The sequence below is a fragment of the Triticum urartu genome, chromosome 6 (assembly GCF_003073215.2).
Source record: "Triticum urartu cultivar G1812 chromosome 6, Tu2.1, whole genome shotgun sequence".
Taxonomy (NCBI): domain Eukaryota; kingdom Viridiplantae; phylum Streptophyta; class Magnoliopsida; order Poales; family Poaceae; genus Triticum; species Triticum urartu.
This window is the reverse complement of record NC_053027.1, coordinates 34,250,093-34,272,568: the sequence shown is the minus strand read 5'-3', so window position 1 is coordinate 34,272,568 and position 22,476 is coordinate 34,250,093. Positions and strand designations below refer to the sequence as shown.

The following is a 22,476-nucleotide window of genomic DNA, read 5'->3' as shown; positions in this document are numbered from 1 at the left end:
CATTTTTTGAGTGGAATTACCCTTCAATTAATTGCTCCCAACACACAGCCGCTTACCCTTTTTTTTATAGATCAGCTCCCCGTCGCCTTCTTTGGTGTATACTGGGCCTTGGTGTTCGGCTATTGGGCCTCAAGTTGGCCTCATAGATTTCCTTCCTGGGCTTTGAAGACGATGCGTGCTGGGTGCTGCTCTTTTCGAACAAGCCAGACCACGAGCTCCGCAGTCCGCACCATTGCCTAGAAAAAAAACGAGCTCCCGCACCAAGCCACCAACAGCCAGCGGCGAACGTCAACCCCCCCCCCCCCCCCCCCCCCCCCCCCCAATCGCCGCCGGCGACGTCCCCTGCACCGGCGCCATGCTCCGCCTCCGAACCTGCATCCTCACCCATCCCCCCTCTTCGCCCGCCACCCATCCCGTCCCCTGTCTCCACCGCCTCCTCTCCGCCGCCGCGCCCGCCGTCTCCCCAGGCTCCCGATTCGCCGTCGAGGACTACCTCGTCGACACCTGCGGCCTCACCCGAGCGCAGGCCCTCAAGGCCTCCACCAAGCTCTCCCACCTCAAATCCCCCACGAACCCCGACGCCGTGCTCGCCTTCCTCGCCGGCCTCGGCCTATCCAGCGCCGACGTCGCCGCACTCGTGGCCCGCGACCCGAAGTTTCTCTGCGCCGGCGTCGAGAGAACCCTGTCTCCCATCCTCGCCGGGCTCACCGGCCTCGGCCTATCGCGCTCTGAGATCGCGCGCGTCGCCTCGCTCGCACCCCGCAGCTTCCGCTCTAGATCTGTCGTTTCCGGGCTGGAGTACTACCTCCCCCTCTTTAGCTCCTCCGAGAGCCTTCTCCGGGGGCTCAAGAAATATAAGTACTTTCTCAGTTCTGATCCAGAGAGGGTGGTCAAGCCCAATATTGAGTTACTGCGGGAGTGCGGGATAGGCACTTCCGATATTGCGAAGCTCTGCCTCGCTGTGCCATGGCTGCTCAGCGCCAAGCCGGAGCGCGTCCAGGTGATGCTGGCGTGCGCGAAACGTCTCGGTGTGCCCCGTGGATCGGGGATGTTCAGGCACGCGTTGAAGGCTGTTGAATCCCTTAGTGAGGAGAAGCTCGCTGCCAAAGTGGAGTACTTAAGAAACACGTTCAGGTGGTCGGATGCTGAGGTGGGCATTGCTCTTCGTAAGGCCCCACTGATGCTGACCAAATCCAATCAGACAATGCAGAGCAAGTCGGAGTTTCTTATCTCTGAGATGGGGTTGGAACCGGCGTACCTTGCTCATTGCCCGGTAATGCTCTGCCTTAGCCTGGAGGGCCGAGTCAAGCCACGGTGCTATGTTATAAAGTTTCTTAAGGCAAATGGATTGCTAGATCGCCACTGGACCTATGGGACAATTGTCAGGGTGTCCGAGATGGTATTTGTGGAGACGTTCATATGCCCTCACAAGGAAGCTGCACCGAACCTTGCTGAAGATTATGATGCCGCATGCAGAGGGGAAATGCCGACTAATTTCAGATTTACATGAACCAAGAACGGGCTATGAGAATTGGTAGCTGCATATGGCGCGAAAAAGTTTTCACTTTGCATGGTAATCTGGTAAATTATGTTTGTTTGCTCTTTGCCTAACTGGATATCTGTTGATTCCTTAAGCCACATGAGTTGATGCCATTTGATAGAGAAGAAAGCATTGCCTGCAATCTCTCAAGATAAGAAGTCCAGGAATTATTTATGGTTCCCTCTTCTGTTTAAGATGACGGAAATGAATGTGTGGTTGGAACCAATTTTCTGTTGAAACCAGGACCCTGAAAATCAGAAAGCAAAAGAACTATCCTGCAGTTGTGATATGCTTTCACGCCGAATTTTGTCTAGCATGTTCCTTTTTCAGTTCGTCGTCTTTTTTGCCCAAATTGTTCACTGTATAATATTTAGATTATGCTTCTAGAAGATATATTTCTACCTGTTCTATGTTTATTGCCTGCCTTCTGATTTCTTTCCTTGTATTCTTCAAATTCCTAAATCCTGTAGTTGACCATACTTTTGCTGGGAATGTTTAAATATTGAACAACTAACCTATTTGGCTCTAAAGTATGATTAACAACTGATTTTTTATCATTTATATCTGCCCTTAATCTTCAGAATTAAATCAGTGGATATGGAATTAATTAGTCTTATAATATCTATCTACTAGTCTTGAATTAATCTTATCATATCTACTGCAAAACTGTCAGTTCACAAAATTACGAATTTCATCAAGTTACGAATTTCAGACCAAATTGTTGCTTTCAGCTAAGCTGTAAGTGTTTGTACAAACTATCACCTTCGGCTTGTTGTCCATCCTAGCATAAGTGGCAAATTTATATGTCTACTGATGGAATTCTTCGTTTTGATTGTGTTTAATGATGCAAGATGGGTATCTGGTCTACTGTTCAAAATCATGAGATGTCATTCTTTTGAAATCAATGAGTCAAAGTTTACCCCTGTTAAAACGCACGAAAGATGTATTGGAGCTAAAGACAGTACGAGATCAGGCCATTTAGCAAGTGAATTGAGAGTATCAGTGAGCTATTCTTTGTACTTTTCAAGTACAATAATCTGCTTCAGCTGGTTTTCAACTATAAATATTGGGCTACTTTGTTGGTGAGCCTATCCTGCAGTGTAGGTTTGTCAAGCATCAGCCGCCAATGAAAGCCACTCTGATTTTGAAGTAACATAATCTGCTTCAGGTGGTTTTCAACTATATTTGACCTTATGCAATGTAGGATAGGCTCGCCAACAGGATAGGTTCATTTGCAATGTAGGTTTATTTGTCATCGGCGAAGTGTTTTTCTGCCTCTTGCTGCAGAAGGAACTGTGAAACTTCCTAGCTGTATATTTATTTGCAGTTGACACAACTGACAACAGAAATATAGAAGCAATAAATGGATCTGCCCCATTGAGCTATACTGCTTTTTGAACAAGTATAGATGTGCAAATCAAGATAATTTTTACCTATCTATTTTGTTGTGTTAAAATAATCATACTGTAGTTCTTAGTACCGTTTATGCCATTTAGTTTAGAGTTACGCACATTAGTTTTATTGATTAATAGCCTGATCAGTGAGCTCTTTTTAAATTCTAATTGTTTGCTGTTCTTATTAAATTCTGCATCCATGATATAGATGCCTATTGTTGTGAACTCTTTTGCAAGCTCTTTTAAAATTCTAATTGTTTGCGGTTCTTATTAGTCTGTCATGAAAATTTAATCGTTTCTTATGTTCAGCTGTGCCTGACCAAGCAAGTGGCGAATCTGAGCTCTATGGAATGCTTACATATATCAAGGATGAAATGATCTGGATTTTGCAACTCTAAGCTCAGCAAGTGGTGCCAAAAGGATAATGTCTTTGATTGGCTTAAGACTGCTCATATCTGTAACATAGATATTTGGTGAGGTATGAAGCGTAGGATGAAATATATGAACTGCCAAAATCTAAACCCTGGACAATATACCTTGGCTTCCATTGGGTTTGATGTACATCGGTAAATGGCTATGTGTCTGCGTCAATTCTCCAAAGAATGCATCACTTGGTATCTCCAAAACTTCCAGTGCTAAAATTGCTTTTTGTATTTCCTTTGCATCCATAGATTTGATATCTACCTTAGATGTTCAGTGTTAAAAGCTTCACATCAGTATATCTTGGCTTCCATTGGGTTTGATGCCCATTCCGTAGTTGTTTAAGTAACCTTAGCAAGAAAATGCTATTTAAAAAAAATCTTCTGATTCTTGGGAATAATTTCATCACGTGATCCAAATATCTGATTATGCTTCTAAGCTAAATACTCAAAAGTATGGCCCTATGGATAGTGTTCATGTTTTCCATGTAACACAGCCCTACTTCTATCTTCATGCTATCCGTAGTCATGTTGTGCATGGCCCTGTAAATAGTTTTTGCTACCACTCCCTCCGTCCGAAAAATATCTAGCACTAACTTGGTGCTAGATACATCCATTTGAGAAATAAGCTTCGGACAAGCTTTTTCGGACGGAGGGAGTACTATTTTGCTTCAAGTATCATAGCTGCCATATGCACATACTACTCAGACAGGCTCTATAAGTATATTTTTACTTACTGCTATCCTTTGTGTATTAACATGATCAATGCATATTATATGTACCCTTCTATAAGTATTTTTCCTTCGGAGCTAATGATATCTCTGCTTTTGTATGTGCGTTTGCCAATGCCATGGTTGAATTATTTTTTTTGTGTACACTGAAAACTGTAGGGGCTACTTACCTGACACTAAATATTTGCAACCCACCTAAATATTTAAGCAATTTTACGTGTCTTCCAATAAACCTGCACAACATGATTGCACATTGTCCGGGCAGATTTCTCCTCCATTGTCATGATGATTTGGCAGCATGTTTGGAGAGAAAAAATGACAGGATCTTCGATCTGAAGGCAGTGAACTTAATGGCAATCTGTGATCGCATCTCAGAGGAGATATACACATACACTTGCATTTGGCTAAGGTACCCTCTTCCCCCTCTCTTCTTGGTAACAATGATACGTAAAATTGCGTTGTATGTCCGTGTAAAGTAGGACTTTGCACTCTATACATATTGATACTTATGCATACTGTCAGCCATATAGGCTGTAGAGAAGGGCAGTTCTGCCCACTCATGATATTTTTTCATAAAACGATTCCTTCAAAATCCATGGGTTGTCTCACCGAGCTTCTCCTAATTATGGCCTTATGTTAGTCCCTAGATTGCAGTGATATTCTCTGGACTATCTTTATTTGAATATTTCATCTTTGTGTTGTTGTACCTTGTCAAGACTTTGATTCCATCCCAATTCTTTCTGTCTGTGACAAGACCAAGACGTGCCTTCTAGTTACAGGGTCCTGGTTCTTTGTGTCGCCCGAGGGGATTCTCTCATATGAGCAGATGTTGAAAGGCAACCGATGAAATTGCCTTGAAAAATTTCCTGTGGAATTAACCCCTATTTTGCAGTGGTATTTATATTGGACCTCGTTATCTGACAAACGTTCGTCAGGAAAGGTGGCAAAAGCGAACGTTTTGCCTGACAGATTTAGTTCTAGGGGGGTGGCAACTTTAGTTGATGAGGAGGGGTGGGGGGGGGGGGCAGTTCGCTGGGGAGTGGCAACATTTTGCCTGACAGGTTTACTTTTGAAGCCATTTTTTTTCTAGAAAAACTGTCATCGCTCGATCAGGATCTAAGGCATGTGCCCTGTGGGTGCGTTTGCTGGGAACTTCCCCACTGGACATTTGCCCAATAACATTATTTCAAATGTTGGCTAATAATGATCAGACTAAATACAAGTGGCGGTGGCCGACGATGTAAGGTGAGGCAGCTCGTCTTTTTCCTGTAGTTGCATTGCTTACAGCATGGAAGGTCGCTCAGCACTGTTGGGGAGGGGACACCAAAGGCCCATGACAAGTACATGCTGCATCTGCTCCATATCAAAGTTGCCTCCCAACCTCTCATCAGCAGTGGCCTCCACCATCTTCATCTGCTCCCCATGGAAGTTGCCTCTCGAATTCTCATCGAGCATGGGACCGCTTCTTTTATAGTGATCCCATACTTCCTGGAGTTGCGCCACCCACACGCGATCTCCAGTAGAATGAGCCCGAAGCTATAGACATCGGTGCTCCTGTCGAACTTGACATCACCTTATATTTTTAACTTGGGATCCATGTACGCATCGGTCCCCACGGTGGTGGTCACCAGTGAGGAGTTGTTTTTGTTGCCAGTCCTTGATAGCCCGAAGTCGGCGAGCTTGGCATTGTAATCATCATCCAAGAGTGTATGTTGCCTGGCTTGATATCTCTATGTAGGATGTACGACACACACTCGTGGTGGAGGTAGACAAGAGCCGATCCTATCCCCTTCACTATTTTGTACCTGGTTGGCCATCGCAGAACTGTCGCGTCCTTGTCATGTAGGTGATGGTCGAGATCACCCTGAGGCATCAATTCGTAGACAAGGAAAAGCCTATGATCATCCAGCTGCTTCAGGCACCGGCACATCAAGTCCCATCTGCTTATGCAGCACCAGCCTTGCAACCTGACCAGATTCTTGTGCTTGGTGTTGCTAATGGTGTTGACTTCCGTGAGGAGGTCCTTGACTCCTCCTAGCCTGGACCCCTTCAAGAGCTCCTTGACAACAACCTGTTGTTATCCTCCATCATGATCGACCTTGAGGCCTGTTCCCCAGTACACCGTGCCAAAGCCGCCCCTCTCCGAGCTTCCTCTCCATGGAGGAGTTGTTGGTTGGGCGAGCCAAGTCCCGGTACCGGAATTGCTCAGGGCCAGCCCTCGAAACCATGAGGGAATTACGCCTTTGTCTCCACATAAACCATCATAGAATGAACAAATCCACGAGCAGGAACACGGAAGCTCCTCCAGTAATCGCTGCTGCAGTTAGACCCGTACCGGATAACACACCCGGATTGTGAAATAACCTCCTAAATCTTTGTGCAAGGTTGTAAAAAGTTACTGCCCTACTCAAGATGAGCACATACATATCGGTATTGGTAGTTCTTTGGGAGCAAGCGTGAAGTTGAAGGACCATCACAATATCTCATGGAGCTCCACACCTATGCCAGTGGCTGCAGAGAACCCTACCGCCACATTTGGTGGGAGTAACATTTCCAGGTAGGGCAACTGCGAGCTTGTTAGACAGATAGATAGAGTAGAGATAGAATTTAGTTAAATAGTTTTGATCTCCTCTCGATCTCCCATCTATCTGGACGCATCCTAGCGATCGTCCTCAACTTGTATGCCATGTGACATGGCTGGCTGATCGCCTCAGTCTATAAATACCCGTGGCCTGCTACGGCAGGAGATATGCTTCCCATAATATTTACATGGTACCAGAGCTGCTTCCTCATAAGGATCGTAGATCACATCTAGCCAAGCTCCTGAGAGAAATCATGACCGGCACCACCGCCTCCGTGTTCGCCAGCACCATGAGTGCCCTGACCTCCCAACCTTCATCTTCCACCTTTGCTCCCTCCTCCAGCACCAACGTCGTGTCCCTTAGTCAACCACCGTAAGAGAAGTTCACGAGGACAAACTTCCTCTTGTGGAAGGCCATCGTGCTGCCCCACATTAAGGGCGCATAGATGGACGCAGCAAGCCCAGCGTCGCCCGTCACCGTCACTGTCACCACCGATGAGAAGGAAGAGCAGAACGTCAACTATGCGCGCGCGATCTGGTACGCTCAGCAACAACATGTACAAGGCTATCGAATGGGTTCTCTGTCCCGCGAAGTGCTTGCCTAGGCCGTCATGCTGCAGACTTCGGCCGAGATGTGGGGCGCCATCCATGCCACGTTCGCTGCCCAGACACGAGCCGAGTCCGTGAACACCCAGAATCGCGCTTGTCAACCTTCAGAAGGCTAACTCCAGCATGAAGGGGTACCTCGCCCAAATCAAAGTGCTCTCTGATGAGATCACTCTCGCTTGTGCGCCCCTCTCCAACCACGAGATCATCTCCTATGTCCGCTCAGGTCTGGACCTTGAGTACAACTTTGTGGTCTCAGCCCTTGACCGCCTCGAGCTTGTCATGCCCCTGGAGCTTTACAGCCAGCCGATGAGCTTTGAGGCACAACTCAACCTTTCCCAAGGGATGCTCGTACAACAGTCTTCTGCCAATGTTGCGGCTCGTGGCCGTGGCAGTGGCAGCCCAGGCCGTGGTCACCAAGGACATGGCTGTAACAGCGGCGTGCATGGGCGTGGCAACAACAACACACACGCGGCTAGAATCAGGAACACATCATCCTCCTGCACTGGTAGACCACGCTGCCAACTATGCAAGAAGCCAAGCCATGAGGTAACTGAGTGTTGGCATCGTTTGATGAAAATTATGTTCCCGACGAACGCCATGTAGCCACTTTTCTCTGGGAACAAGGAAACACGGTGTGGTATGCTGACTCCGGGGTGACCGACCACATCGCAGGTGAGCTTGAGAAGCTTGCCATCCACGAGAAGTATTTCAGCAACGACCAAGTACACACTGCCGCAAGCGGTGGAGGTATGGGCATTCATCACATTGGTCAAGCTTCAATTAATGTCCATTAAAAGATGTTCTCCACGTTCCACAAGCCAACAAAATCTTGCTTCTATGTCTCGCTTATCAGCGTATTCTTTGAAACTCATCCTGAATATTTTCTTTTAAAGGATTGGGGCAACAAGGGAACTCCATCGCGGTAGATGCATCGGAGGACTTCACGCCATCACATGAGGAGCATTTAGTCGAAAGCGTTGTCGTCAAGCCTACTCCGTCGTCAACCCTCCTTGGCAAGATGTCATCAAAGAGTTGGTGACTCTTGGCACACTGACAAGCATCACAAACAGACTCTTTATTTTCACTACCTGAAAATGGAAGATTGCCTTGATTGACTACTTGCTCAACTATGATTGATGACGGATGTCCTACTCTTTGATGCCATCTTGCCAAGGAGGGCTTGATGACGACGCTTTTGATGACTAAATGCTCCTGATGTGATGGGGTAAGGTCCTCTGATGCATCTACCGTGATGGAGGAGTTTCCTCGTTGCCCAATCCTTTATAAAAATAATATTTAGGATGAGTTTCAAAGAATACATTGTTATGGGTTGTTAAGCGAGACATAGAAGCAAGATTCTTATTGGCTTGTGGAACGTGGAGAACATCTTTTAATAGAAGTTCAATTGGGGAACTAATTGAGGCTTGACCAATGTGATGGATGTTCATATGTCAACCGCTTGTGGCAGTGTGTACTTGGTTGTTGCCGAAATACTTCTCGCGGATGGCAAGCTTCTCAAGCCCGGAGTCAGCATACGACACCATGTTTCCTTCTCCTTGTTCCCGGAGAGCAACAACCACATGGTGTTTGCCGAGAAGATAATTTTCATCAAAATGGTGCCAACACTCAGTTACCTCATGGTCTGGCTTAATGCATAGTCAGTAGAGTGGTCTGCCGGCGGATGATGATGATGTGTTCTGACTGTAGTTGTTGCCGGTCACGTCTAGGCTATTTTAGCCATCGAAGTGCAGTCTAGCGACCAGCATCCCGGTGATGTTAAAATTGATGGATGCCGTCATGGTCCCATTCAGGCTGAATCTGGGTAGGCTTGTTGTGTTAACCGAGTGTCCGAAGGAGCTGAGGTCGATGCCAATGTTGTTCAAGGTTTCTTGTTTGTGACGCCGAAGGCATCACCAGCCGAGTCTGGCGGTAGCGCCGATGGCTAGCCGACGAGGAAGAAAGCCATGGCATCCCCTTTGGGGTATCCATGCATGAGCTTTTCTGAAACGGAGACATAAGATTTGCCTCATCTATTAATTAAGGAAAGAATTGAGTTTGTTTTACAACCGACTCTCATACTATAAGTGCCTAGCTTCTTAGCCCCTGCGGTGCTCCAAAGATTGGCTTCGGCTAAAATGGTGTTTAGCAAGATCACCGATGGTTTACTCTTGTTACAGAAGACACGGGAGTTTTGTCTTCCAAATTGTCCAAGATACAAGCATGGTGAGAGAAGTCATGGCCATCTAGCTGGGGATGTTCAACCCGGTCCTATTAGCCCACCAAGACTTGATGGAATCCTCCAAGTGCCAAGTAGAAGTGTACATGTGGTCGAGACCAAGCTTCTCAATGACCAAGTTCCATAGCTAAATTGTAAAACGTCACTTGAAGAAGAGATGTGCTCTAGCTTCACGACCCCTCTTGCAAATAGGACAAAGGCCACAGTTTGGCCAGCCTCGTTTGGCCAATCTATGGGTGGTCCAAATTCGGCCTTGTATGGCTAACCAAGCGAAGAACTTGACTTTTAGCAGAGCCCAAACTTTCCAAACCATTTGTTCCATAGGGGAGAGGTCATATCAAAGAATTGCGCCTTGTAGGTGGAAGCCGCTGAGTAGAGCCCATTTGTTGAGTTTCCACACGATGTCGTCCTTGGTATGCTCATCAAGATGGAAGTCACGCACAAGCATCCAAATTGTGAAGAACTCCCTTATGTGGTCGACGGAAACAATTGTGGATGATTTAATCTTTTAAATGCAAGCATTCTCCTTGAGGGCCTCACGCAACTTCCAATCTTTTCTCGTTGATGCCTTGAAAATGAGAGGGGCAATCTCTTTTGGTTTTCGTCCAAGGAGCCATGGTGAGTCCCAGAACGGTGTTTTAGCGCCATTCTCCACCGTGATGGTGGTGGAGGCATAGAAGAAATCAAGGTCATCCTCATTATAACGGTTTCCCATACCAATCTGCAAGTTCCCCGGCTCCTTCCATTCAAACCATGACCAACACAACCTCAAGGCCATAGCGATTTTATCAGTGTTTGAGCACCTCAAAGCCTCCATATTTGAGTGGCTGACAGGCCGCCTCCCATTTCACCTTGCGTTTTGCACTAGTAGTGTTGTTCGAGTCGAACCAACGAAAGGCCCGCTCAAGCTTGTTAAAATCGAGGAGTGTGCTCGGCAGGACGACAAGTGGTGTTGTAAAGTAGACCACCTGGGAAGTGACGACGGACTTGACTAGCGTTGTGTGGCCACTAGTAGTGATATGTTGACCCTCCCATGTGACGAGTTTTCCTGCCACCTTGTCTTCAAGGAAGTGAAGGTCCACCTTCTTGAGCTGCCATACCGAGAGAGGAAGGCCCAGATATGTCAAGGGGGACGAAGCTCTAGTTGCCGGCAATCTCTGCAGAATGTGGCCTAAATTGAGTTGGTTGCATTGAATGGGCACCACTGAGCTCTTTTGGAAGTTGGTGCAAAGACTAGTCACCTCGTTGTACCCCTTTAAAATAGTCGCGAGGTTATCAATATCCCTCTTGATAGGGGTCATGAACACGGTCGCGTTGTTCTCATATAGGGAGGTTCTCACCCTAGCACCTCTCCCACGAATCTTGTGAAGGAGACCCTTCTGAGTTGCTAGTTCCAGCAATGACGAACATGAGAGGTGAAAGTGGATCTCCTTGGCGAAGCCCCCTACTATGCACCATGGGATGGCCAAGGACACCATTCAAGAGGATCCGCGATGAAGATGTGCAGAAAAGCACGGTGATCCAATTCCGAACCTTGGTCGGGAAGCCTTTCCTTTGTAGAAGATCAAGGATGTACTCTCACTTAACCGAATCAAAGGCCTTGCGAATGTCAAGCTTGAAGAGTAGGGTGGGGGTCCCGCACTTGTGCAACCGGCGGGCAAAGTTCGGACATACATAAAGTTATCGTGAATCCTTCCCCTCTTGATGATTGCACTTTGCACGTTGGAGACCAGGGCATCCATGTGGGGGCCAAGGCTGATGGATAGCACGTTCACAATAATATCGATAGCATGGACGAGACTAATGGTTTTGTAGTTGGAGATGCCCTCCGCACCCTCTTTGGGCAAAAGCACCACATTTGCGGAGTTGAGCCAATGGAAATTTGCCGAATGTAGGGAGAGGACTGCTACACACATGATGGGTTGTGCCCGATCTGTGGACGACAGGCTACGGCAGCCATCGATCAGTTGGGTTCACGTGGGCCGCAGCCATCGATCACCAGGTCGTCTGAGAATCGTCCAGCACATTGTCGTGTGCATAGTAATTTCGATGTAGGGACTCAAAGATGTGTATGACCCTCATAATGTCATCTTTGATGGTGTCCTAGCATTTCTTGAAGATGTCGTGCATTTCTTGAAGAAGATGTCGTGAGGTCATCCGGTCTGGGCATGCCTGTGAAGCCATCCATGCATGAGCTCGCCACCTCATGGGTGGTGTTGTCATACAAAGGCAACGGGGGCCCATACGACATTAAGCCGCGGTCGCCGGTAGTCACTGCTGCAACGGAGTTGCCTGCAAGGTTGACCAAGCTGTCGTTCACGGCCGCGTCACCCGAGAAATTGAGGTATTTTGCGTCGCATGAGGATGAGTTGGCGAAGTTGAAGCTAAATGAGATGGGTGGCGGCGTTGCGGCGGCGACATGTCAAGGAGCATCGAGTGGCGAGGAGAGGAGGAAGCAGCCGGCGTAGAGGATGATGATGAGAAGAAGCTGCTACTGGGGCGCGCCATTGCTTGCAGGAAACATGGCTGTCTGTCTAGCTAGCGCTGTCTGGCTGGCGTTGGGGTGTTGTGAGCTCAGGAGCGTGAACTTGCGGCATATATACACGACTAAATTACCTTTAGATTAATCACGTGGGTGCATGTATCTCATCCGAGTCATGTCTGAATATAAGTAGGTGGCAAGAATCTTCCTGCATGTTACTGAAGGCATTCATGCACACTGCCATCACTGTGCTACCTTTCCAAGTTGTTTTATTCTGAGCCTCCACTTAATTGTACCAGTTGCTAACTTTGCTATATGATAGTCTGAAAGATGGAAACCAGGGTGCAAGTCTGTGGGCAGTGGGCCGGGCACACGACCACCAGCTGCTACTACTTGTGGATTGCTTTAGTAGCCGCATGTTCCCGATATGAACTTTATGTACTGTCAGGTAATTATCAGGACCTTGGCCTTCAATTATTTTATGCAAATTTGGTTGCCCTCCAATCTTGACTGAAGTTTCCTTGGGGTGGTTGTGATGACATTGACTTTGACGGGCGGGTTTGTGTAGTTCCCACCTTTAGGGCTCCGTTGGTTCACAAGATAGGAAAAATGTGCAAAATGTAGGGATATGATAGAATGTATGTGTAGAACAGAGGATTGAACTCTATATTTGGCCTTTGTTGAGGAGCCTGTCATGCAGCAGTTTAGGTTTCGTAGGCATTGGAAGAGTACTTTTCCTGCCTGTTGTCGCCCAAGGAATCTGTGAAAGTTCCTATCTGTATATTTGTTTCCACCTGACACAGCTGAGAACAGAAAAACGGAAGCAAAAAAAGAACTGCCCCGGTTAGCTATGATGTTTTTTTAACAAGTATACATGTAGAAATCAAGATAATTTAGCTATCTTTTTCTTTTGTTAAATAGCTATACAGTAGTTTTTTGTGCTATTTCTGTCATAGCGCTTACCTGAAATCTTTGGTGTATTTGCAAGCACCAGCAACGACTATAACATGGAAGAAACTTAGGCACCATCAATTGTTCCGTTTGTAAAAAAAATGCATCTAGAAATTTGTTGTAAAAAAACGATTTGGATCTTTTTTGTTTTTTGCTATGCATGATTCAGAGCTTGTCAGCTTAGAGCTTGATAATGCGATATCAACTCATCCAACGGATAATGGGAACTATTTCGGTGGCGGTAATGGCCTCCAGTAGTTTTCCATGGAACCATACCATTCTGTAAACTGAGAATGCTTATAAGCTAGATATTCGAATTACAGTACTATGAATAGTTTTTGTTGGCTGGGAACAGTTTTCATGTTTTCCACGCAACAGAGTCCTAGTTTTATCTTCATGCTATATGTAAGCTACACCTTGGTCGAATTGGTTTCAACAGTGGAAATATTAACATTTTTTTATGGTAGGAGATTGGTTTCAAAGGATGTCAATTGACTCTTTTCCACGAACACTAACAACGGGAAGATCTTCCTATGTATCTTAGCAGCGACTGTTAATCCCTATACTTTGTTTTTGCTGAAGGTACTAGACTGGATGTTGATAACATTTGCTTTTGAAACATTCATACGGTGAGCCACAGAGGGTAGGTCTGCTCACTTATGACATTGTCATAAACAAAATCCCATCAAAACCATGGATTAACTCACCGAGCGTCTAGTTATAGCTTTGTGGTAATCCCCAAGAGTGTACTGCTATTCTCTGGATCATCTTTGCTTGAACCCTTCACTTTTGTGTCTGTTGTACCTTGTCAATACTTGATTCCATCCTGGTTCGCTTCCAGTCACAGGGTGAAACTTCAGGTGACAAGGCTGGCGAATCATCAAGGTGCGAGATACATCATGCGCTCAAGTTTTATGTGCCAAGTAGTTCCCAGGACCAAATCTTCACTCTGTTCAAATATCGGCATGATGAGGACCACGGGAACATCCTCTGCTGCAAAAGTTTGATGAATCGATCCCGTGCCCCATGTTTCAGTCACTGCCTCCATGAGCACGGTAACTTGCCAACTTCAGTAGGGAGATTGGCACTGGCATGACTACCTGACTGTCGGGTAACACCCTCCAGGCACCCATGGACCAGACCAGGTACGAATCTGAGTTCTGTCTCCTTCAGAAGTTGCACACCTTTCAGAATACTCAGCTACACTCCACTGCGCTCAGCATGAAGGATATTTGAGACTTATGTTTATGTATAGGTTTTTTTATATACTTCCATGTTGGGATTGGTCCAGCATCGCCCCCAACAGTGCACACCCATTCTTTATGACTAAAAATAGTTCTGGGTGCTTGTAGTGCAACAAAAGTAAGTTCTACTTACGAAATATCACCATTTATTTGTCTAAGAAACATGTTGATTTTGCAACTACGAGATCTTCCACTTATTTGGTTTCATTTTACATTCTGTCACTATATGTGCTATATATACATCACTAATTCACTTTCTCCCGCACCCGTAGACTGCAGTTAATATGCAATTGCAAATGCCCTGATTTCTTGCTGGGAGTATTTGCCAGATACTCTAATCTTCTAATTGCCGCCATTTCAACCAAGGAATGACCATCCTTTAAAGAGAAGAGAAGAGAAAAGAAGGAAGAAAGGAATGACCATCCTTTAAACAGACTGTAAAACAATGTAATCTTGTAGAAATTCGACCCCCCAAACTAACCCATTGGAGATTACTCCATTTCTTTACGCGGTGCAGAATTTTAAAGTGTGCTCTAAATTGTACTACATCATACCAATGACCCGACCTGGGTAAAACACTGACTTCAAAATAAGCAGCATATTCTACCATTTTTTTTTTGGTTGAGAAAACACAGAAGCCTTGTGTTTCATTCCATTGAGAAGGTAGAAGAGACACAGTACACACACCCAAACGGGCAGGAAAGAAAACGATTACAGAGCGCAACAAATTATTATGTAACTACGTTTGTGCCAACATTACAAATTATTACGAGACCTGGTATATTGGCAGAAAGCTTCAAAATTACTAGCAAACAGGATTCGTTTAGCATCTATGCCATTTGGCTAGTGACCTCAGTCGTAGAACTGAACAATTTTGGCTAGCAACAGAAATAACCTAAAAAAGAAAAAAATCTATTAGGATGGCAAACTTCACCCACAATGATGTTTGCGAATCAATTAGTATAACCAAAAAGAAATAGCATCGCATAACATTGAAAAGAGATTGGTGAGCAAGGTCACAATTCAAAACCTTGTTTATGTCATTGTTTGATACGATATAACTGAAAAGATGGGGACACAATGTTGAACAAAATAAAAGGCGCATTGGATCTTGTTTTCCGATACATGAAAATGCCAGCTCCAAATTATGAGGCACCGGCCGTGGTTATCATGAGTATCCATCAAAAGAAAAAATAGCCGATTAAATGAAGAACATGCCAGTAGCCAGCAGCATTCCACTAGATAATAGCTTCAGCGTGCAATTATGTCAAGATACACCACCAAACTATGCCCCTCTTAATTAGTCATGCTGCCAATAAGTGGAACATGACAATGTGATGGTTCTTCTCGAGGACACCAGACACAATAAAAAATGTAGCAGACATGAGATGACTTTAGTGTTCTGATCTCCATGCTTCTGGCAGATCTCAAGGCATAGTAGACAGCATCTGGGAGATGCAATGGCATGATTCTTCATGTCTACCATTCATATGCTACAGTACATGTTTGAACATACCTTCTGCATAAATAGGCGTCAGCAGACCGGTAGATACATCAAGCTATAAGCTCTTCTTTTCTGCTCCTCTCCTCAACCACAAAATAGAGAAAAGCTTCAAGATCAGACATGGCTTTCCACCTAAGATCGATAAGTTTGCCTTCTAGGCCTCACCCCACCGGGACCGAGATTGAAGAAGAGATGTTGAGCCTAGAGGCAAGCATCTCTTCCTCCACGACCATCGGCATGATGTGCGAGGGTCTGAGGAGGCTTGGAGACATCTATAATGGCGTCGAAGAGATCATCTGCTTTCCAAGCAGCCAAGTCTGTGCCTACCAGCAGAGGACGGTGTTGGATGGAGAAATGGACGGTTCTCTCGAGCTGCTAGATCTATGTGGCACCATGCAAGAGATCTTTGCCGAGATGAAGGCCATCATACAAGAGCTGCAACTGTCTCTAAGGAAAGGGGATGATGCGGCTGCTCAAGCCAGTATCCAATCTTACACCAGCTTGGCGAAGAAGGCCAAGAATCATTTCAAGAAGACCACGAAGAAGATTTCTGCAGACTGCAGGATGGTCATGCTCTTGGCCAAGGCCAGAGAGATCTCTGTCTCTCTGCTGGAGTCCACACTCCATCTCTTGTCGAAGCAAATTGAAATGCCTAAACGGTCTCTTGTTTCCAAGGCATTTCACAGAAGGAAGTCAGTTTTTTGCAAGGAAGAGCAACTGTCAAAGCTAGAGTGCAGCATCATAGATCTTGAGAGTGGAACAGGACATCTGTTCAGGAAATTAGTCCAGAGCAGAGTTTCTCTACTCAACATCCTTAGCTCATAAGATACTCCCAAGTCACTCTTGACACCATTCGATTAGCATCCGCCTTTTAAGGAATAGCTGATCTTCATACAATTTTCCCCTATGTATACACTATACAGTAGAAATGTACATGATACTATAGCAAGAGAAACAAAAGTTTTGATCCGTTTGACCATTTCATATTTGAAGATGTGCTTGTGATCCCAGTATACTTAATTTTGATAACCTTGGTTAGTGGATCTTGTCCCTTATGCATGAAACATGCCAGATCAAAGTCACACGGTCCCAACTTGTAGTTTGCAGAATCAATCAGTTTTATTATCCAGATTCTCCAGCACCACCACCACATGGCTATGCAGTCTGGCACTACAATTAATTATATTTCTGGTTTCATACAACAAAGTCCAAATTAGTGCTCAAATTTTAACATCGTCGACATGTATATCATTTAAGCATTTCAGGCAAAGTAATAACAAAAACATTTGCTCTGCAGGATTAACAATAATCTGAGCAAGACCTAATCCAAACTTGCCAGTGTGCAAAGTCTTTGTTCCTTTTCGTATAATAATTCTCAATACACAAAGAACAATCAATGCTTTGTATGCTTATTTCAGACTTCACCAAAAATAAATATGGCGATGTTCGAGAATCAGTTAGTATGTTCAAGAGGTAATAAGATTGTACAAAACATTGAAAAAAATAGGGTGGCTACGGGCACACAACAAATGCTTGTTTCTGTAATGGTTAGATATAAAATGGTGGGTGGCTGAAAGCCTCAAACTGAAAAAACAGGGATAACACGCTGAACCACTAACATGGATCTTGTTTCCATGGCCTAAACATGCCAGCTCTGATCATCGAAGCTTTAACTTGTGATTCGCAAGGGTGCCCACCAAAGAAAACACCTGATTAAATACAGGCATTCCACGGAAAAATGCTAGGTTAGCAATCCATTAAATAATGACTTTGGTAAGCAATTATGCCAAGATCCACCATCAGACTAAACTGGACTGCTGGTTCTTGTTACCAATTGCTGGAACATAATAATGTAATGGCCCATAGCATGGACAGTAGACACATAAAACAATGTACTAAACATGAGACGACTTTAGGATTCCAATCTCTATGCTTGTGCTTAAAAAATCTCAAGGCATAGCAGACAGCATGTGGGAGATGTAATTGCATGATTCTTCGTGTCTACCAATCAAATGCTACTGCTTCTACATTTCTGTATAAATAGGCCTCAGCAGAGCAGGAGACGCATCAAACAAATAAGTGTTCCTTTCTTCAACTCTTCATCAACCACAATATATACTGAGAAAAGCTTCAAGCTCAGATATGGCTTTCCACCAAAGATCGATAAGTTTGCCTTCTAGGCCTCACGTCAGTGAGACCCAAGTCGAGCAAGAGCTTCTCAGCCTAGAAGCAAGCATCTCTTCCTCCAATTCCATCAGCATGATGTGCGATGGTCTCAGGAGTCTTGCAAACATCTATGATGGTCTTGAAGAGATTATTTGCCTACCAAGCCACCATGTTTTCTCCTCCCAGCAGAGGAACATGTTGGATGGAGAAATGGAAGGTTCTCTTGAGCTGCTAGATCTTTGCAGCGTCATGCAAGAGATCTTCGCCGAGATGAAGGCCATCATCCAAGAGCTGCAAGTGGCTCTAGGGAAAGGGGATGATGCAGCTACTCAAGCCAAGATCCAGTCTTACACCCGCTTGGCGAAGAAGGCCAAGAATCATTTCAAGAAGACCGCGAAGAAGACTTCTGTAGATTGCAGGATGGTCATGCTCTTGGCCAAGGCCAAGGAGATCTCTGTCTCTCTGCTGGGGTCCACACTCCGTCTCTTGTCGAAGCAAATTGAAATGCCTAAACAGTCTCTTGTTTTCAAGGCATTTCACAAAAAGAAGTCAGTTTTCTGCAAGGAAGAGCAATTGTCGGAGTTAGAGTGCAGTATCGTAGATCTTGAGATCGGAGCAGGACATCTGTTCAGGAAGTTAGTCCAGAGCAGAGTTTCTCTACTCAACATCCTTAGCTCATAGATACTCCCAAGTCACTGTTGACGACCTCCGATTGGCATCCGCCTTTTAAGGAAGAGCTGATCTTCATACAATGTTCCCATGTGTATACACTATACTGTATAAATGTACATGATACTATAGAAACAGAAAGAGAAACCAAAGTTTTGATCCATCATCCTTGAAGATGTGTTTGTGATCCCAGTATAGTTTATTTTTATGCCCATGGTTAGTGGATCTTGTTCCTTATGTATGGAACATGCAAAACCAAAGTCACATGGTTCCAACCTGCATTTAACAGAATCACTCCAACCTGTATTTAACAGAATCATTCAGTTCTATTATCCAGATTCTCCACCACTACCACATGGTTGTGCAGTCTGGCACTACAATTGAATATATTTCTTGTTTCATACAACAGAGTCTGAATTAGTGCACTCAAACTTTAACATCTATGACATCTATATCATTCAAGCATTGAAGGCGACAAAACAACAAAAACATTTACTTTGATACCACAACTTTTTGCATGATCTACGTATTAACAATAATCCGAGCAAGACCTGATCTAAACTTGCCAGTGCACAAACCTTTTGTTCGTTTCAATAAAATGATTGCCAGTGCACAGACCTTTTGTTTGTTTCAATAAAATGATTCTCAATACACAAACAACAATCGATGCTTTACATGCTTATTTCAAACTTTACCAAAAGAAAAAATATGCTGATTCCGGAGTATCAGTAGTATGACTAAAGAGGTAATAAGATTGTACAATTTTTTTGCAAAAAATAGGGTGGCCACGGGCACACATCAAAAATCTTATTTCAGCAATGGTTAGATATGAAATGGTCATGCTACTCACACGGTTGGTGGCTGGAAGCCTCAATCTGAAAAAATGGGGATAATATGCTGAACCCCTAATATGGATCTTGCTACCATGGCCTAAACATGCCAGGTCCGACCTCGAGGCTTTGACCTGTGATTTGCAAATGTGCCCACCAAGGAAAACACGTTATTAAATACAGGTATGTCACAGCTAAATGCTAGGTTAGCAACCCATTAAATAATGGCCTGAGCATGCAAGAAAGATCCACCATCAGACGAAACTGCGGTGCTGGTTCTTGCTGCCAATTGTTTGGACAGTAGCACAAAACAATGTACTAAACACGAGACGACTTTAGTGTTGCGATCTCTATGCGTCTGGCAAATCTCAAGGCATAGCAGACAGCATCTGGGAGATGTAATGGCGTGATTCTTCATGTCTACCAATCAAATGCTACTGCATGTACATTTATGTATAAATAGGCCTGAGCAGAGCAGTAGACACATCAAACCAAGAAGTATTCTTTTCTGTTCCTCCTCTCTTCAACCACAATACAGAGAAAAGCTTCAAGCTCAGATATGGCTTTCCACCAAAGATCGACAAGTTTGCCTTCTAGGCCTCACGTTAGTGAGACCCAAGTCGAGCAAGAACTCCAGAGCCTAGAAGCAAGCATCTCTTCCTCCAATTCCATCAGCGCGATGTGCGATGGTCTCAGGAGTCTTGCAAATATCTACGATGGTCTTGAAGAGATTATTTGCCTACCAAGCCACCAAGTTTGCTCCTCCCAGCAGAGGAACATGTTGGATGGAGAGATGGGATGCTCCGTTGAGCTCTTAGATCTCTGCAGCACCATGCAAGAGACCTTCGCCGAGATGGTGGTCATCATCCAAGAGCTGCAAGTGGCTCTAAGAAAAGGAGATGATGCGGCTGCTCAAGCCAAGATCAAGTCTTTTACTCGCTTGGCGAAGAAGGCCAGGAAACATTTCAAGAAGACTTCCAAGAAGGCTGCATCCGACAAGATGGTCATGCTATTGACCAACGCAAGAGAGATCTGCATCTCTCTGTTGGAGTCCACACTCCATCTCTTGTCGAAGCAAATTGAAATGCCAAAGCAGTCTCTTGTCTGCAAGGCATTTTACAAGAAGAAGGTTGTTGTTTGCGAGGAGCAATTGCAGGAGTTAGAGTGCAGCATCGGAGATCTTCAGAATGGAGCAGGAAATCTGTTCAGGAAATTAGTCCAGAACAGAGTTTCTCTTTTAAACATTCTTAGCTCATAAATACTCCACATCACTCTACTCCCTGCGATTGTCATCCGCCTTTTTGAGGATGAGCCAATCTTGATACAGTTTTTCCATGTGTATAGTATACAGTACAGATGTACAGAAATTATAGAAACAAAGACCAAAGTTTTGATCCATATTGTGATACTGATAATAATCTCTTGGGGCTTTGTGATGAATATATGCATGACAAAAGCAAATGTGTATGATGTCAATAATTTTTTAGGTTCTGTTAATTAGGTTTGTTTTACAGGTTACATTTTTGTGGTAAATGATAACAACAATGGTGTTAGGCCTACCATAAAACTAGAAGGTTGTCGGTTCCATTACACCTACCATAAGATTCATGATTAGCCTTATTTTATGGATCTCACTTATCATACATGGGAGTGGGACAAGCCAGGTCGAAGCCACATGGCTGATGGTTCTACTTGCACATAAATCAACTAGCCAGATTCACTTCATAGTTGGAAATGCTGGCCTCATATGCTCAATTAATATTTAGATATATATTCACATTTATTCAGATGATAAAGCTTGCATTTCTGATAAAATCATAAAAATAATGATGATGGGTAGGTCAAGTGGAAAAATGAAATCTAAATGTTCTTGATAACAACAATAATCCATGTTCGCAGATGAAAAAAAATAGTATGATGGTATATTCAGCATAATTTTAGTTGGTGTTTAATGGGAGATAAATATTGGATTGAGCATTATAGGTTTCCAGAGATAGCATGTCTTAATGTTTAACACATTGATACCAAAAATATCTCCTGTAAAAGCGAAATATTTTGCCTCATCAAAGCATGGTAGATAGACTTTGGTAATATATTTTGATCTCTTTCTTACCCCTTCTCACATTGTATAGGAGCACCACAAAGGATGTTAACAGAACCGGATAGCACAGCCTGGAACAACATGCTGATTAAATCAGTGATTCCTTACACCAGCAATCACCAACCGCCCTGGGGGTGCAGATGAGTTTGCCACTAACAATGAAGACACGGCTGTAGAATGCGAGCGACAAAGCATGGAGAGGACAGTCATCATGTAACGCTGATGCACATGCATGCATGATCAAGCTACCTAGATCCAACACGAAAATTGTTCCTCGTGCATGAGTTTGTCTCCAACAATTAAGACACGTTCGACAGGCCCATACACTCTTCATAGATGTATGAAACGATAAGATAACAGCAGAGCAGCATAAACTTGCCTTGAAGATGGGTGACAAACTCTCAGGACTTCAACTGACAAGATTCCGGTTGTCTGTAGGTAGCAAAGATGTGCAAGTGCTTCTACTTCTGCCTATATATGAGGGGAGCAAAATGTGCGCACTGGGGTAGACACCATCCAAGAGCTGCACTTGGTTCTGATGAAATGAGGAGACGCTGCAGCTTTCAGGTCAATATTCAGACCTACACGGTACACCCAATCAGCAAAGGAAGCACATAAACATTTCAGGTAGATCAGGAAGACGGTTACACCTGTTACTGAGTACTGAGGGGTGATCAGACCACTTGCAGCAGCATAGAAAATGCCAGTCTTGTTGCTTCAAATCTACAGTGCGGCTTGTCGGCGTTCTGGGAACGGGGGTCCTCAGACTTGCCTGCCTGCGGCCTGCGGCGTGGCTCAAGTAGGGGCCCAGCGCGACCCATCTTCATCAGCTCAAGCTCAAGACCCTCGCGAGGGGCCAAGCCTCGCGGGGCGGACGACAGGAAACTTTCTCAGAGGCAGCCTCATCAGGCAGGCTCGCGAGGAGGCGGAGAGATCAAGGCAGGAGTACCTCGCGAGGAACCCGTGACGCAAGCCATGACGATCGAGACCAAGCGGGCGCCAGGCGGGCGCCGGCCTGC

At 44.9% G+C, this 22,476-nt stretch overlaps 3 protein-coding genes and 1 pseudogene across 16 annotated transcripts; 3 read left to right on the top strand and 1 right to left on the bottom strand.

Annotated features, from left to right (window-relative positions):
* Positions 1-298: 298 nt before the first annotated feature.
* On the top strand, positions 299-21,738 carry LOC125516241. 14 transcript variants are annotated; one of them, XM_048681721.1, is made up of 8 exons: positions 299-1,581; positions 2,392-2,708; positions 3,244-3,548; positions 4,350-4,493; positions 12,315-12,440; positions 13,785-14,088; positions 14,199-14,305; positions 14,460-14,804. In XM_048681721.1, exon 1 carries the CDS (start codon positions 356-358, stop codon positions 1,508-1,510), a length of 1,155 nt encoding a protein of 384 aa, XP_048537678.1. In that variant the 5' UTR covers positions 299-355; the 3' UTR covers positions 1,511-1,581; positions 2,392-2,708; positions 3,244-3,548; positions 4,350-4,493; positions 12,315-12,440; positions 13,785-14,088; positions 14,199-14,305; positions 14,460-14,804. The 14 variants fall into 14 exon arrangements, with proteins under 14 accessions (XP_048537678.1, XP_048537675.1, XP_048537676.1 ...); XM_048681718.1 differs by lacking the exon at positions 14,460-14,804 and adding an exon at positions 21,489-21,738 and having other exon boundaries at positions 3,244-4,493; XM_048681719.1 differs by having other exon boundaries at positions 299-1,573; positions 3,244-4,493.
* LOC125516240 lies at positions 4,500-9,389 on the bottom strand (annotated as a pseudogene).
* Positions 17,833-18,591, top strand: LOC125516243. Its single transcript, XM_048681731.1, has one exon. The coding sequence runs from the start codon at positions 17,834-17,836 to the stop codon at positions 18,536-18,538; it is 705 nt and encodes a 234-aa protein (XP_048537688.1). The 5' UTR covers position 17,833; the 3' UTR covers positions 18,539-18,591.
* Positions 19,425-20,754, top strand: LOC125516244. Its single transcript, XM_048681732.1, has one exon. The coding sequence runs from the start codon at positions 19,916-19,918 to the stop codon at positions 20,612-20,614; it is 699 nt and encodes a 232-aa protein (XP_048537689.1). The 5' UTR covers positions 19,425-19,915; the 3' UTR covers positions 20,615-20,754.
* Positions 21,739-22,476: the final 738 nt, after the last annotated feature.